General features: G+C 37.0%; 1 protein-coding gene across 1 annotated transcript in view; it reads left to right on the forward strand.

The window, feature by feature from the left end:
- TMCO3 (transmembrane and coiled-coil domains 3) overlaps nt 1-12,705 on the forward strand; it is a 33,246-nt gene extending 20,541 nt beyond the window's left edge. Inside the window, exons 10-13 of the mRNA XM_030963828.1 lie at nt 2,711-2,861; nt 9,151-9,230; nt 9,738-9,887; nt 11,544-12,705. Coding sequence (XP_030819688.1) covers nt 2,711-2,861; nt 9,151-9,230; nt 9,738-9,887; nt 11,544-11,657 — 495 coding nt within the window. The 3' untranslated portion in view covers nt 11,658-12,705. The remainder of the gene's footprint in view (nt 1-2,710; nt 2,862-9,150; nt 9,231-9,737; nt 9,888-11,543) is intronic.
- Nucleotides 12,706-17,003: the final 4,298 nt, after the last annotated feature.

The following is a 17,003-nucleotide window of genomic DNA, read 5'->3' on the forward strand; positions in this document are numbered from 1 at the left end:
AAATTTTAATTTTACTGCATTACCGTATTCATTAAGCTTCTGTGATGATTGAAGAGTAGCTATAAGATAGACATCATTGGAGAATATAAGCAAAACAACTGCTGAACAGATGGCTGAGATTCACCCAGAACATGTTATAGTAGTAATGTTTATTTCTTTATTTATTGATGTGGTAGAAGATTTGAACATAAAAATCCATTATTCTAGTGAAAGCAAACCAACCTTTCTGAATTGGAGTAAATTCAGACCCTTGAATACAACTGAAAACTTAGTTGTGCTGAGAAAAGCATGCAAATTGACAAAGTTTTTAATGTAATTTTGACTGAAAAGGCTTTCTGTAACATAGGAGTTGAGAGGAGGACAGTGCAAAGCCCAGGGATTAGTAATGGCTGAAGCCCTGTTTAGTAAAGGCTGAACATTAGAAATGATGCAAGCAGAGTGGGAATACTAAATGCTCAATACTCTCCAGGTTTTGCTTATATAAAAAAAATCTGTTACAAATGCCTTCCTCCCAGTGAAACAAGTCCTCTCCAGTATGTGTGTGCACATGTGCCCATACATTATATATAATAAACTCTGATGCTACAGTTTAGCTGAGAAGTGTGTCCACTTGTAGGTAATACTATGGGACAACTGGCAACCAAGATGGGAATTTTAAAAGGAATTTCTGTAAAAAGCTACCTATAAAAGGTTGGACTTGATAATCTCAAAGGTTTTTTCCAACCTAATTGATTCTGTAAATCTGAAGAACAAATTGGAGGAGGGAAGAGAGTGTTAAGAAGATGATGTAATTTGTGGTTCTTTTCTTGCCCTCTGATATACTTGACACTTTTCTGTATGTAGAGTGATCTATGGATTTTGTAGAGCTGAAGTTGGGTAGTACCCAGAGACTAGACAAGAAACAGTAAAACTTGCCTATTTTTTTTACCAGGCCCTTGAGCTTATACTTGGCTTGCCATAAACTGAAGGAGTGTAATTCAGCTTTTATGCTGTGGGAACGAATTCCCAGCTAGACATGCAGTTTGCTCCAGTTATGTCTGATGCTTTCTCAACAAACATGTTTCTTTCACACTCAAATTGCTCTTTGCTTGAAGAGTGATTCTCACAACAGTGCAGTATCCTGCAATTCTGGTACAAGATTTGCTGCATGTCTTCCTTTATGGTAACCTAATCCTGTCCAAGGGAATGTTTAAAATACTAGCTATAAAAGTTTTGATGTAGAGCTCTGTTGCAATTGATTGCATTAAAGTATGGGAAGATTATAGCTGAGTAGTAAAAGTAATTCCAACTTCATTTGAATAGGCTGTATTGGATCTTAATCATCCAAAAGAGGCTGTGACTTTTAAAACAACTAATGTATGGTTGAGAAGAACTTAAATGTTTCTTATTCATAACTGTTTCCTTAATTTTATTCATCTCTTGGTGACTTTAAAGTCCTTCATGTATATATTGCCTTCTTCCCTCTTACAATTTCAAATTGTTCTAAAAAAAAGGCACTGAAATTCCTTTTGTTTTAAAATGAGAATTACATTACCTTGTTTGCTTTGCATGATCAGCAACTAATTATATTAGTTGACAGAACCAATTTATCACCTCAAATATCTTGGAATAAATTACAGAGTGTTATCACAAATGCACTTGTGTGATGAGCATTCAGACATTATTACTTCAATACACAAAGGTCTTGGGGTTATTTTTAGGTGCCATCTTATGCATAGTGTGGAGACTCATTTATTGCGTCTTTTGCACTCCTCCACTGGAGGAGTGGACACCATTCAAGATACAATGAATGATGTCCATAAATATCCTATACTGTATTCTTGCTTAATCTAAATTAGAATAAAAATAAGTCATTGGCTTTAAATGTTCTATTAATATTAATAACATTGTCCTTTCTCAGCAAGATGACCATCTGCAGCTGCGTGATTTTGAAGTAATTATTTTTAAATATACTTTATACTATACCATACATCAGAGGTGCAGTTTGCTTTTTCTTAGTATTCCAAGCATTGCCTTAAGCAGTTGCTTTGTGTTTTGTTTAGTCTCTTTACATGTTTTATCTCTTCTTCTAGTACTGCATTAAAATATTAAAAAAGAATGAAGCACGATGACTACTTGAATTCTTTCAAGTAGTCATTGTGCTTCATTTCAGCAGTTTACTTTACACATTTAAATGAATCCCTATTCAGTAAAGCACACAGGCACATTTGAATCAAATTTACAGTAATAAAATATAATTTATGCCAGGGACTTCTGCTAGATTGAGACTATTCTCCCAAATACAAGCTTAGATTTTAATTTTTTTCCCTCTTGTTTGACAGCTGGGAAATACCTTGGTCTTACTGCTTTATTTCACAACCTCAATGTATTATGTTATCCTGGCTCCAAAGCTGTCACAGGCTCTCTCTGACTTGTGAAATCAGATGCTGTCCATAAGGGTCACACAAAGCATTGCAATGTAGATTAAGACATTTATTTTTGTTTTTGTGGGAAAGGAGGTAACACAAAGGGAGAAACTAGATTAGTGAGTCTTCAGTATAAATACAATACTGCAGAACATTGAAAAACATACACTGAATTCTGTTTGTTGTTGAACTTGCATAAAGACATAGTAATTTCCTGCATTTGGTATAATGTAAAGTTTTATAGTTTTACTGTGAAATGATATGTAAAGTCACTCAGCAGTAGATTCTCTGTTATTCCTTAACAGATCACAGAGCTGTTGGATGTTTCAATGGAGCTGGGATGCTTCTTAGCTGGAGCTCTGATCTCTTCTCAGGGTCACATGGTTACTGAGGAGATTATGTGCTGTATTGAACCAATACGTGACTTTCTTGCCATCATTTTCTTTGCATCTATAGGTAACTGCCAAGAAATCTTCCTTTAAAATATTTGATATTTATATGTAATATTAAATAATTTAAAATCTATACTATATAAAATATATACATTATATATATAATATATAAAAGCATTGCTTACAGTGTGGGTGAGGAGAAAAAAATGGTGTCTGTAATGTGAGGGAAGGAGATAGATTTTATTTTGTTACAATACTGTTAATTGACTACAACATTGGTTTCCCTTTGCTACTACTTCTAAATGTAACATTCAGTTTCAGAAGCCACTTCAATGTTGTACTTCCAAGTCTTGGTTTAGTGTCAGTTTTTCAGTGTTAATTCTGAAATCACCCTGTTTAAAGCATGTAACTAAATATATTAAAACAAAAAGGCCTTGGTTTGGTTGTTGATTCGTTGGGGTTTTTTTGAATGTTCTTTTGTCTTTCCAGCAGTTGTATATGTAATTTATACTAAAATTGTAGTACTGTTTGAGTCAATTGATAGATTGCAGATTTTTGTGACTTGGTTTTCTATAGAAGCAGAATGTCATAATATCATAATTTTGTATAGCTTGTTTCTTTAGAAATTTAGTTGGGAGGGTGTGATCTGCATGTTCTCAATGTAGGGAAAAAATAATTGAAAGAAGATGTATCTCAGGCACTACTTGAATGCCAGCTGAAATGCAGCATTGAGGTATAAGAGGGAGTAACTCATTATGGTTGATATTCAAAAGGAGTTAACTCAGAATACTTACAGTAAATCAGTAACCTCCTTTTGAACTGCTGCATTCTCCAGCTGTCTGTGCATGCCCCAATATGCTCTGTCTGAAGGAAAGGCTAGAGTGGGTGAGCAGACAGGCCCTGGGAAAGCCCTGGCCTCTCCCTGTGGATTGTACAGGAGGTGCATGTCCTGATGCTGGGGACATTGCGGTGCCCGAGAGGGGGTTTAGATGTGGCCTGGTGCACCAATCCAACCTCCTTCAACCCATATTTTACACAGAAAGTCCTAGGGTTTGGGCTTGGATTTTTTCAATACTACTTTTAGTTTTTCTTCTGCTGTTATTTTAAGTTTTTAATTGTTCTTTCTATCTTCACATATTTATTCAGATAACAGTAAAGTCCCATCGTCAGCGTAATTTTAATGTTTTTCCTTATATACCATGTTTGATAATGTTTTTCCTTATATACCATGTTTTCCTTATATACAATGTTTGATACTCATCGCTTCGTAACAGAAACTAAAACTGGTGTCTGTCAAAACAGAAATGAAATAGCTATGCTTGCCACTCTTAACTTTATTTTCATTTCTTTTAATCCAGCCCATGATAATAGTTTCTGGTGATAAGTCAGATTACTTAGTAATAAATATGTTTATTTGAATAACTTATTTTTTAATAATGGAAGGAAAGTGGTGAGCTGTGATGAAACGTGGGCCCATATAACTGACAAGTTTGCATGAGTAATTGCTAAATGCTTACAGATGTAAGTTGTTTATGTGTTTCAGTAAAGATGGTGATGGAATGGATAGTGTTATCAGGAATACAAAGCCTGACAAGTGATTATAAGTCCAAAGTTAATTTTACGAGGGACTGAACAAAACTATTGTCCTACACTCTTTTGGCTGCATAAATTAAGACTAGAGATAAGACTTTACTAGAGTAAAAGAAAATAGCAAGACCTCAGTTGGCACACTAGCAGCACTCCATACAGCCTATATTGTACTCTAAGGAAATTATTTTAGTCATTCTGCTACAGAATTAAAAAAAATCTTTTTAACAAATTTTGCCATTATAATTACAAGAAGGGGAGGAAAGAAAATTGCATAACAAATTGGTGTGATTTTACAGAAAATGGATATTACTCCTGCCTCAGAAGAAAATTAGCTTAAAAAATCAGGAGAGCTATGTTATAGGCATCTGACAAAATGTGATAACGCTTGCTTGTTTAAAAAAAACAACCAAACAACAACAAAACCCCCTCCAAAAATGACAAGAAGACCCAAACCCTAAAAACCTGCCACCCTCAAACAAAATCTCCTTCCTCCCCAAAGAAAAATTAGCTGCCACTCCCCCCTTTACTTTCAGTTACTTTTAAATTTTGTGCTTAACAGGAAATTCTGTGGCAAGGAGGTAGGTTTTAAAAGGAGTGATGTGATATTGCAAAGAAAACCTGAGTAGAACAAAAAGTATTCCTTAATTTTTCTTCTTACTGGATTTCTTTTAAAGACTTCTTGCTTGCTCTCTACTTACATACGTACACATGCAAATTATATGTATATATAAATATATAGAGATTTACTGTGTGAAATTATGTAAAAGCCACAGGGAAAGATTCTTCTCCCCTGCCTAAAGAGAAGTTGTTTGTTACCATATGCAGCAAGCACCTTCTAGAGAGCAGAAACACTTGAGCTCCTGAGGAACACCACTGCAGTAGTATCATTTCTCGTCCCTTTAGAATAAAGGCACAAATGGAAAAAAATATCTTAATTGAAAAGTGACTGTAAGTATGTCATTTGGAAAAGTTCATTCCTGTTTTGCTTGTCTTAAATGCCTGCTTTTCTGTTCTTACTGCAGAAATCCTTCTGGTGCCTTAAAGCTGAGCTGAATATTACTTGTTCATGTAATATCCATAGCAGTGGGCCTGCCCTTAGCTCAACCTGTGCAATGGTGCTGCTTTAAATTTGCACTTGTGTGCATTTGTGGGAATAATGCACCTCTGCAGTTAGGCATTAACAGCTGCACTTTGAGTTGCTCTCTATCTGTACATTCATTTAGGCCTCTGGGTGCTCTTCAAGGTTCCTGGCACTCTTTACGCCGCCTCCTGAGGTTAAAGAGTTTCTGTTCGTCTCTGTCCTTACTGATAGTTTTGAGAGAACATCGTGACCAAATCCCTTAGAGCCACATTTTGGGCACTTTCCTTCTCATTTCTGTTTTTGTACTTAGTGCACAGATCTTTACCTATACATCATTTGATTTTGTTTTGGTTACTTTTTGGAAAGATGGAAGTCATTTTTCATAGACTGTTTGACTATTTTAGAAAAGTTCAATTTTTTTTTTTAATCTACATGTGGAGTATAGAGTTTGAAACTGTGCATCAAGACCCTCTCTGCCACTGGTGAGGTAACAGATTACTTCCACTGCCTGACAAGTTGTGTGTTCTCAGTGTGCTGTACAGATGTAGCCACCTGCCAGGTTCCACGTTTCCCTTCTGGGTAACTCCTGTGGTCCGTGTTGGACCTGGAATGCAAGATGCTGAAAACCCTTTAACAGCTCAGTCTTTTTCTTCAGAAGATGGGTGATGCTGACACTGCCTGCACCACCACTGTCCAGAGCAAACATGCACACAAGGATTGTCTAATGAGCCTCTTTACTCTTCTGTTGAATCTGAGAAAATCAAAAGAAGATCCCAACTGGAATTTATTAGGTGGCATGCATCCATCCATCTCCTTATCCATCCAGCTCTAGTGCTTTGTTTTTCTGCATGGAGCACAATGAAACTTGGCGGTTTCATGCTCTCAGAACTGACAATGGAGTCAAAAGGACTTTCCCCTTTCGAGAAAGATTAAGAAGATTGGTTTTTCCCTCTGCTGCTTAATGATCTAGCCAGGGCTGTAGTATTAATTGCATTTGCAGACTGTCATTTAGGTCTCTTAGTAGACACAGCATCTCAATGCATAGCTGATGTGATTTTTCTGATGTCCTATCTTGAGGATGTGTCAGAATTAATTCTACTGGCTCTAGTTTGACCCCCAGAGTTCTGATTTTTGTACTCTTGTTTACCATCAAGGATCTCCAAGATTGCTTTTTTGGTGTTGGATCTAACCAGAATGTGGTCAAGACGTCTGGATCTTCACATGCTGTTTAGAAGCTATCCATCAGATTGGTATAATCTGCCTAATCGAAGAAAGAGGGAGTTTACTTGTTAAGAAAAAAGTACTTTTTAAAAGATTGTGCAAAGTCTTGACTGTAATTGTCCACAGAATACATACCAACTTCTGTGAGTGAGCTGTGCTTTTTGGCTTGACAGTGATGCACTCCAAGGCCTCTGTTCCAGGTCTTGGCCAACACTGCTTGGAGCTGAAGGTCTGGTAGCTTGTGGCCAATTCTGTAAAAGTGTACCTAAGTGTTATCCTAGCTGTTGTCTGCTGGCCAGTCTGACATGTGCTGATGACACTGCTGAAGTTTTTGAGTTATTTGAAGTGTTTCTTCCATGTTAGAGAATGATTGCAGAATTAGTGCTGAGCTTAGTCAAAGTCTGATCAAAACCATTGCAATAATTGGCCATATTCATGCACCTTCTGCCTATGAAGTAAATCTTCCTGATGGTGTTTGTATTATCAGGAAGGCGCCATGTGCTTGTTTAGAAGTCTGATATCACTTCTGGCCTTATCCTGGGTTTCCATCTATGAATGGGGCAAAGGTCTGTACTGACCATAAAAATACCTTATGATGGGATTTTTTTCCTTCAAAAAAATGTCTGGTTTCTGCCATGTTGATTTGTCTGCTCAGAATAGCATATGTGACAGGCTTGTTTTCACCTTGGAGACACTGTTCTCCAGGAATTGGTATAGAAATCTGCTGTAGTTTGTGCTTCAGCTCTTTGGAATATGGCAATAATCTCCACACTGGGCAGCTGTTCAAATGGACTTCAGACTGCCTGTGTGCTCCAGAACTGAACACATATTAGTGATGAGAGCACTAGGCTTTATTTATAGCCTCTCTTGGAAACCTTCAGTTCTAGATCTGGCAGAATTGTCCCTCTTATCAAACATGCCATTGCTATGGGCTGTATTTCTCTGATTGCTTTTCATGTATTTTCTGAGGTCGGCCTAAAGGTGAAGGAGCACTGTGCATGTGATATTGCAGTGAAGCTACTTCCACATGCATCTGTGCATATATGTGAATTTCTTTTTTTGTGTGGTTTTTATCTCTTATTCTGCTGTCTCTCCTCTTACTTTGATAGTTTTTTGCATTTGCGCTTCAGTAGTTGGAAGGAAATTAAGGAATAAAACAGGGTGTGTGCATGCTGACTGGGTGGCACTTGTGTAAAGATCTCTGGTGTAATTGAAGAAGGTTTCCATTGGCAATTGAATGTGCATACAGACAAAACCCTGTGAAGTTGCTGTAAGTCTGGAAGAGATGACAATTCTTTGTTCTCTAAAGCTCATCTTGATCTGCAGCATTACAGAGAGGGAAAATTATTGGAACTTTGTCCCACATTAAAATAAGAAGTTATGCCTTGTGCTTTAGAAAGCCAAATTTTTGTCCTTCATCAGAAATAACTGGGTTGGAAAAATGCCAACTATTATGAATTTGTCAGGAACATCACTGTTACTTTGATTTCACTTTTTAGAAGCTTTTATGAAAAAGGAACAAGCTTCTGAAGATACACAGTTATGTTTGCCTGCAGAAGTTCTGCATACTTCAGGAGATAAAAATGGACTTATTTGTAAGATTATTCCTCGGTGACTCTAGGACTTCTCCAACAAATAGTTCTTTTTCTTGTGTTTAATATTTGCAGGATTTAGTTTTATGTTCCTGAGTTCTTTGTGGTTCTTGTTACCTTTCTTTATATAATTACCAAGTTAAAATGACCAAATACTGCAAAAAAAAAACAAAGACAATCCACTCCAACAAAAGAAACCCCATCACCATCATAGCAATGGGTTTTTCTATAATTCCTTAATTGTTAGACCATGCTCAAGGGTTTATGGCCTTACCTGATTCCAGTCTAAGTGACTTTTCAAGTTCAGGTGACTTTCGGAGTTTGGAAGTGAAGGTCATAGAATGAAAACACTTTGGATTTCTGTTGTAGCTATAGTCTATGCACATACTGAGTATCATGTTCCTCCCACTGTGATAGTCCATTACCATACCATAAAAAAAAGTTAAATGACCAGAAAATGTTAGAATGACTGTGCCTAACAATGGAATTCTTTTCTTGCAGGATTTCAATAGGTTTCCTTAGATGTGTTTTTCAGTTCAGATTTTGTATTGTTGACTGGTATGGAAGATAGAAAGCTTTAGAAATTAAAGTGCTTGTGCATCAGTCATATGCAACTTAATTCAGTTGGAAATATTGCCTGTGCTAAACCTTCCCAAAGTGAAAAAAGGGCTGGATATTGTGGGAAATGCTTTTGTGATCAGGTAGATAGTTAGGGCTTTAGTGATCAAGTGGTTGGTAGGTGAGTTAAGGCTTTTTGTTTGATTTGTTTTGAGAATACAGTCTTGCAATTAAATATATTATTAACCCAGAAAATTACCATAGTAAGATATTGGCCTCAAATTGTGCTATGTTGTTTTCTTTCCTTCTAGGACTTCATGTTTTCCCCACTTTTGTAATATATGAACTCACAGTCCTGCTATTCCTTACGTTGTCTGTTGTCATAATGAAGGTATTTTCTTTTACTCTTTATAAAAATATTTTAATCTTCATTAATCTAAGTAATCTTTGTGCTGCATGCCCTAAAGACAATTTATGCAAGAACTGAACATTTGATATAACAGAGAATATTACTGTAAATATATATTTGGAAGAATCTTACTGATTAGAATACAGTTTGATACAATATTCTCCAGGTATTTAAAAAGAAAATTATTTAATGTTAAAAGTAAATTGCACATGGCATAGCATCTATTTCTCCAGCCTGGGATTTGTGACAGTTATCAAGTGTTTTAGTATAGTAAAGAAGATGCTCCTTTTTACTCTGCAATGTACATTTGTCTCTTTTGACATTAATACAGAAGACACGCTTGGAAGTCCATTATTTTATGTTAAGTTCAAAATTATTCTATTTGATGCTATGTATCTTACAGAGATCATACTATTTTATTTATTGCACTTTATTTAAACAAACAAACAAAACAAACCCTCAATAAGTCAAAAACCCCTGTTTTTAAAGTTTGTCTTGGCAGTGCTTGTCCTTTCTTTGATTCTTCCAAAGACCAGCCAATATATCAAGTGGATTGTCTCAGCAGGACTGGCACAAGTCAGTGAATTCTCTTTTGTTCTGGGAAGTAGAGCACGCAGAGCAGGGATCATATCTCGGGAGGTAAGCCGTTCTGTGGTTATTAACTTCATTTTTTGCACCTGAATAACTTACACTTTAATACAAAATCCCAGTATTTAAAATACCAACACACTCCAATTTTGTGGCACCTCTCAACTGTTAAAAAAAGTAGAATCAACCCATACAAACGGATACTTGTATGTCCCTGACAGGGTTCTTAGTGCTGGTTCTCACTTATTTCATACTGTAGCTTAGTATTTTAGATAACTTAGTTATAAATGCTTTACCTTAACTTCTTTCACTTACAATTTAACTATGTCAACAGTTGCAGATAGCACCCAAGTCATAAAGACAGAGGAGGCTTTGCTTTTAAAATCTTGATACAGCTATTGAAAGAGGTATAGGAGTGTACAATACAGAGAGAATATAGGATTTGAAGAAGGAAATACCAGTAAATAAGAACTGGAGAGCAGATACTGTGAAAATTGCCTTAACATTTAGACAAGCAAATACACTTGTAATCACTTTGACCTGTAAAGCTTGTTAATTTAAAATCCTTCACATAAAAAATAACCAATGTTTTTGGTAGTCATGAAAAAAGTCCCCCGGGAAAGAAGCCTTAAACTTAGTTTTATACTGAACCTGTGAGAATGTTACCTTGTTTTTTAAGATAAAGTCTGATTTATGAAATCAGGTAAATTATGACTATAAAGATACAGGAACTGACCTCACTTTCTCATAGTTGCTTTATCCTCTGTGCTTCTGCTGACAAAACATGCTCTCCTGGGTCTCTGAGGTTTTCATTTTCATTGATCAAATGGACTGCATAGTGTTGGAACCAATTCCAAATAAAACATATGTGAAAAACTTACACAATGCTGTTCACTTGTAGGTAAAGGTGATTCACTTTCATGTTCACTCCTTCACATAATTAAGAGTTACAAATATTGCATGTTTGCATAGAGTTTCAAGATATCTGTATGTGATCACAGAACCAGTTTAGGGGCCCACCCACTGAGCTTGGAAGCTTTTAGGCTTTCCTTTTTTTCTGCCCTCACATGATTATCTAATGTATAGGTTTGTATACCTCTGAAATTTCCTAAACCCATTCTTTTGCTTGAGACCTTGAAACTACTTCCTGCCACTGTTTTCTAAGACTTATTCAAACTATATAGTTAGGATCTTTTTTTTTTCAGAAGATGTACGGTATGACTTATAGGGATTTATGTTTGCTTTTTTCTGTTGATAAGTGAACTAGCAGTAACCTTTGCCATTATATCGTTAAACCAGAATAGTTTAGAGTGGTGGTGGTGGGGTTTTTGATTTGCTTGATTGACTGAGGGTCTTTTTGGTTTGGTTTGTTGAAGGATTTTTGTTTTGGTTTTTAAATAAAGTCATAATTGGCCTTTGACTTTTTAACAAATACTGAATTTTCAAAATTGATCACATAAAACTAATTTTTTTTATAAGCTCATAATGATGTTTTTGCAATTGTATCTTCACACCAGGTAAGCAGGTAATTAGATGACTTGAGCATGTATTGTTTGCTTTTGTAGCAATATGCAAAGTTGCTTAGAAAGACAGGTGAAGTCTCTTGACAACATGGTCTAGAAGAGCCTAATCTCCTCAAACTTCTAGATACTTATTTGTACTGCCATGTAACCAAGAGAAGTAATGGCTTTTATTTGCCTTTTGCAGGTCTATCTTCTTATTCTGAGTGTGACTACTCTGAGCCTTTTACTTGCCCCTGCCCTGTGGAGAGCTGCAATTATGAAATGTGTTCCGAGACCTGAAAGACGCTCAAGTACTTGATGAAGATTGCACAAATTGAAGGATATGTCCTCTTGCAAGGAAAACATCTTCATTGCTCATTGTATTTCTATGCACTCAGAAAGCAAGACCTGTTGAGTAGTCAGTCCTCTTAATAAGCACTTGGTTATAAGCCTTATACTGACCTTAAATCAAAATTCAATACTAAAAAATAATTGCATAATATGAATTGCACACCTTTTACAAAATTTACTTTGACTGATTGGAATCTACTAGAACATTTGTTTCTGATCCAATCTGTTATTCAGAGCATAAATTATTATTTTTTTAAATATAGTCTCATGCAAACTATGTTTATTTTTTTTGCCTGAATGTGCCTTTTAATTTTCATCCTGTTAATGCTGGTTCATCACCAGATTTTGTTCAAAAAGGAAAATATATATATATATATTATGGTGCCTATGGTATCTTCTTTCACTAAATGACTTAAGTCATTTTCACGTTTATGATTTTAATATAGCAGTATAAAATTAACTACAAACCAAATTTCTAATGGTGAATAAAAGTGTGATCCTCTGCACAAAGAAAAGGTTTAACTGTTTAGCAATCAGTTCCAAGCAGTTAATTACATATTCCAGTTCATGCAGCCAGTACTGCATGATATTTTATTTCAAATTGCAGCATATAATGTATTTTCTTATAGTGGTATATTTTGTGTTAGCTCTTGTATTTATTTACATATTTGACTAAAAATGAACAGTAGGAAAGGGCATAATTTATGTTTGCAGACTGACAGTTGTTACCCATTCTTGTTGCTAACTGCTGCTACAGTAATGGTTTACAGGGTTGTTTTCTTTTAAATAAAAAATAAATGTAGTAAAACTGGGAAGTGTAATTTCAATTAGATGTGAAAAATAGTACTTCTGTAACCTTGGAGGTTGGATCTTAGTTGACACTATTCTAGATTTGAAATTATTTTGAGTAAATTAACTTGCAGAAAACTGGAAACGGCAGACTGGATGTGTATTTGCAACCCCATGACCTTTTAAGTTACATTTACATTGAATAAATTGTTAGTCTTTTTAAAATACCATGATATTTTAGAAAACAGTGCTTTGAATGTGATCTTAAATGTGTTTTTTCTTTAAAATGTTGTATGTAGTGAGATAGGTCTTGTAAAAGCCCATTATTTAAGTGTCATAGAGAAAGCTTACTCATAGGCTATAGTCTACTCTGTGACAAAGCATTTAAGAATCATCTTGAGGTTCATCTGCTAAAACCAATACTATTTAAGATACATTAATACTTCAGGTCAGTATTGCAGTGTCAGCTGAAATAACATTGATACCCACAAAATGGTCAGAAAAATGCATGTTATGAGGTTTAAATTGTCAATTAAAATGAAAATTGTCCTCCAAGTAGCAACACAAAGCTTTGGATGGATCTCTATGCTCTGTACCTCTTTCCCCTGTAGCAGCCTTAGTTTCTTCTGTGTTTTCTCTGACATCTGATGGGCTTGTCCAGATGAAACTTGGATTACTCTGGAGTGTATGTGCTGGTGGGACAGGGTAGAGATCAACATATTTAAGTTCTTGCTCACTGGATTTGGGGCTTTCCCTCTATGCACTAGTGCTTCATAAAGATTGGAGGAATGTATGACAAATCCACCTCCCCTTAAATGGTTTCAAAAGTTGTCACAAAACAGACAAATGCAGAACAAAAAGCTGCTCTATAAATAAAATATTTTAAAATAAAATTAATCTGTAACAGAAAAGAAACTCAAAACTGATTTTTTGCTATATTTCAATATTTTTATTCAGAATAGAGGAGCAGTTCGGGTTTTATGGTTCCATTTAGCAGTCTACTAGCTCAGACCTTTTACTCTTTTCCAGGGACCTCACTGAAATAATTTGTTTCTTAACTGTCCTGTCCACTCTGTCCACTCACCTAGCTCTTTGTTTCTGGGTGAAATACAAGCATCTCTCCAAAATGCTTCATTTTGGCTTTGAAAGATGCTTATTTCACACATAGTTTGCCACCTGTTTCAGGGAGAAAAATGCATGACAGGTCATGGTAGAGACCTCTGTATGGTTTCCATTATGTCACTTAGTTAGCCCTTGAAGCAGTTATATGACGTATTGCAACTGTGATGAGTCAAACTTTTATCTAAATAAATTGCTGTGGGTAGTTGTAGTTCTCTAGAAAACTCTTGAAAAGTCAGGAAAGACACTAGGAAATACTGATGGCTTGTGTGTCTCAAAAGAAATAAAATATTTTCCTTAATATCTTTTAAAAGATTTGGGTGAAAAGCTCATTTGGTACCATGTTCAAAAAAGGAAAGCAAGCATCTAGATACCTTACTGGTTGCCTCATCTCTCTCAGTCCTCTCCCAAATAAACTTTGTCATGGTTTAGGAATGGTATTCCCCAATTTAGTGCTCTCACCACCACCACACTGTCGTTTCCCCTCTCCCCCCAGCTGGAAGCACAAAAGGCAAAGATTGTGGGTTGAGATAAGCACCAGTTACTGGAAACAGCAATGAGATAAAAAAATAAACAGTAACAGCAACAATATTAATAACAAAATTGTACAAAGAGGGACCCCAGACAACAACAGTTCCCCACCAGTTTCTTCCTGAAAGTAAGAGGTGGGAGTCCCTTTTCCCTGCCTCTGGCAATGAGGTGGGATAGTATAGAATAACAAGGTACACATGGCCACACCGCTCCAGGTTCCACCTCCGCATGCCTACTGTGAAAAAATCTCTGGTTTTGGCCAGGACAACTTGACTAGGTATTAGGAGAACTGGGGGAAGAGAAATAGATTTGTGTGACTACCAGTGTTCTGTGCCTCTTTGTTGACACAGATTTGGATTGCCTGGTTCAATATTAGATATAAGTGCAAATTAGTAATCTTAACAGACATATGGTAAGTTTGTTTGCAATCAGACATTTGAGATTGCCTCATAGAAATCTGGAGGTATATTGAGATACTGTAAATATTTCGTGAAATGCAAATAATGGCTCCATGCATAATTCCATGTCCAAATGAGGTAGTCTCATGATATGATCTTAGGACAGAAACAGCAGACCTTATTCCTGAATGATCACTCATTTCTGTATGAAAAATGGGGAGAATATTGCATAACCAGCCCACTTAGATATAATTGCAGCTTTTCAGAAACCTTATGCTTGTACTGTGGAATATTCTCTTTCTGTGTCAAGCAGATAAAATTAAAGCAGAGTTCCAGAAGCGCTGCAAGGAAAATCTACTGATTTGTTGAAGATTTCTTGAAAAACAAAGGTCTTTTTCTGGAAATTCTTGTTCCAGCTTGTTGGACAGCAGTTCTATCTCATTCATTAACTCATTCATTAAGCAGTATCATTTTAATACAGAAAAGCTGATATAGAGCAGAAGCCTTATGAAGGGATGAGAGTATATTCCTATGGTCACTCTGAATTTAAGGGAGTGAAAAGGAGATCTGCTCTATGCTTGACTTGCAACTCATTCCGCTAACCTATTTTGGGGTTGAGATTCAGGGGTTTTCTTTGAAGGGAGGGGTTGTTTTATTTATTTTGTAGGTGGATTTAGCTGTGCTTATTTGGCATGGCTTTCTGAAAATTTGAGTTCTAGTGTGTTACCCCTTAATTGCTATCCTTGATAATTCTGTGAAGATAAAAGGAACCAAAGCAGTTTAAAAGCTGGTAGTGTGGGCTGTGCTTTGTGAGCCATTTCCCTGGCCCTGGGGTCAGATTGGTATATATGGACCCACAACCACCCTACTTGTGGCTTATCCCATACAGAGCAGGTGGCTTCAGTTTGTCAGTAGGAAGGTATTTGTGGGAGCTGGGAGGTGGTTCCCTGGAATTGTGACTGATGTAGGTCTAGGATGGCTCAAGAATGTGGTGATGGTGGACTGAGTCCATGCCACTTCATAGCCTTTTAAAAGATCTAAGAATTTATACTTCCTATCATTCTCAAATATGAGGAAAAAACATCCTGACAAAGCCTTGTACTTGTTTTATGATTGGACATCCTCAGCTTTGCAGGCAGGAAGATGTGGGGGTGCCTTGTATGACAGAATATTACTGTACGATGATGCTTGATGGAGAGGGTGAGAAATCTAGTGTGGTCTTGCCTGTTGGAACGAACCCAGGAACAATCTAACCACAAAAGCACTCCTGGGGTTTGTCTAGGGAAGGAATCCATAGTTCTGCTCAGTAACCAGTCCTGGCAGTGTTCCAGCATGTGGGCAATGCCAAAGGTGGAGGAAACGGGATCCCTGAATGACAAGAGGCAAGCCACACTAACAGCGTTGCTATTTTGTGGGAAATGCAATAGCTTGTAAGGAGCAGCAAAGTATCAGACATCCTCTGTTGATGACCTGACAACGAGGGAGCCAACACAGCTGCTGCAGGGAGAAGGAAGAACAGTGAAGTGTCTTTAGAGCTCCGAGGTGTGTAGCCCACTCAACCCCTAAGGGCAGGCGGGAAAGGCATGCCTCTACAAACTTCGCTCAGCAGCCCAGGAGATTTGCTGCTTGGGTTCTCCCACCGCCTCTGCTGAGTGATTACTACTCCGGGTTGGACTTACTGACTTTGAAGACAGTGGGACCAGAAAAACCTTCTGCTGGCTGGAGACAATAAACTGGACGACGTTGTGACAAGACTGACTCAAGGATAACTGATCCTGCCTTGTGGGAAAAACCTAGATCAGAGAGTAGTAAAATTTTCAGTTATGGTACCAAGCTGTATTTTTTATTTCCTAAAATAGAGTGGAAATTTGAGAGTTGGGAAATGGTACCTCCTGACGAGGCCAGATGCTGACAAGGCGGCCAGGTGACATTAGGTCTTTAATTAGGTCATGAGTTTGCACAGATCACAGTGTTCAGATTGCATGGCTCCCCGTTCCCGGGCATTTCTTCTGGCATCTGTGGAAGCTTGCTGCCTGTAGACTCCATGACCTCTTGAGACAATTTCCTCGCGTCTGTCATGCACTCCTGCCGCACTGATGCTGTTTAAAGTTATGATCTGTTCTGCTTCTCGTGAACCCTTACAAGGGAGAGGTACTCCCCAGAAAACTGTAAAGTGGAATAGCCTGCCACCACTACTATCACAAACGAAATCCTAAAGCTCCAAAAGGTGCGCTCAGAGATTAGAGAGGTGTTGAAAATTTTTTCACTGGTACAAACACTTCAAATTAGTTGTGAACAACCCTCGGCTGAAGGAAAAAAAAACCCCACTACCCAAGAGTTGGGCGTGTTTGGGCAGTTAGTATGTATCAAAATAAATTCTAGCAAACTAGGACGCTCCTTGTTTGTGCTTGTTCTGTTGACTCGCAAGTGTTTTTCCTACAGGAATTAATGTAAAACAAAAGAGAAGGAGGTGGGTG

The sequence above is a fragment of the Camarhynchus parvulus genome, chromosome 1 (assembly GCF_901933205.1).
Source record: "Camarhynchus parvulus chromosome 1, STF_HiC, whole genome shotgun sequence".
Classification (NCBI taxonomy): Eukaryota; Metazoa; Chordata; class Aves; order Passeriformes; family Thraupidae; genus Camarhynchus; species Camarhynchus parvulus.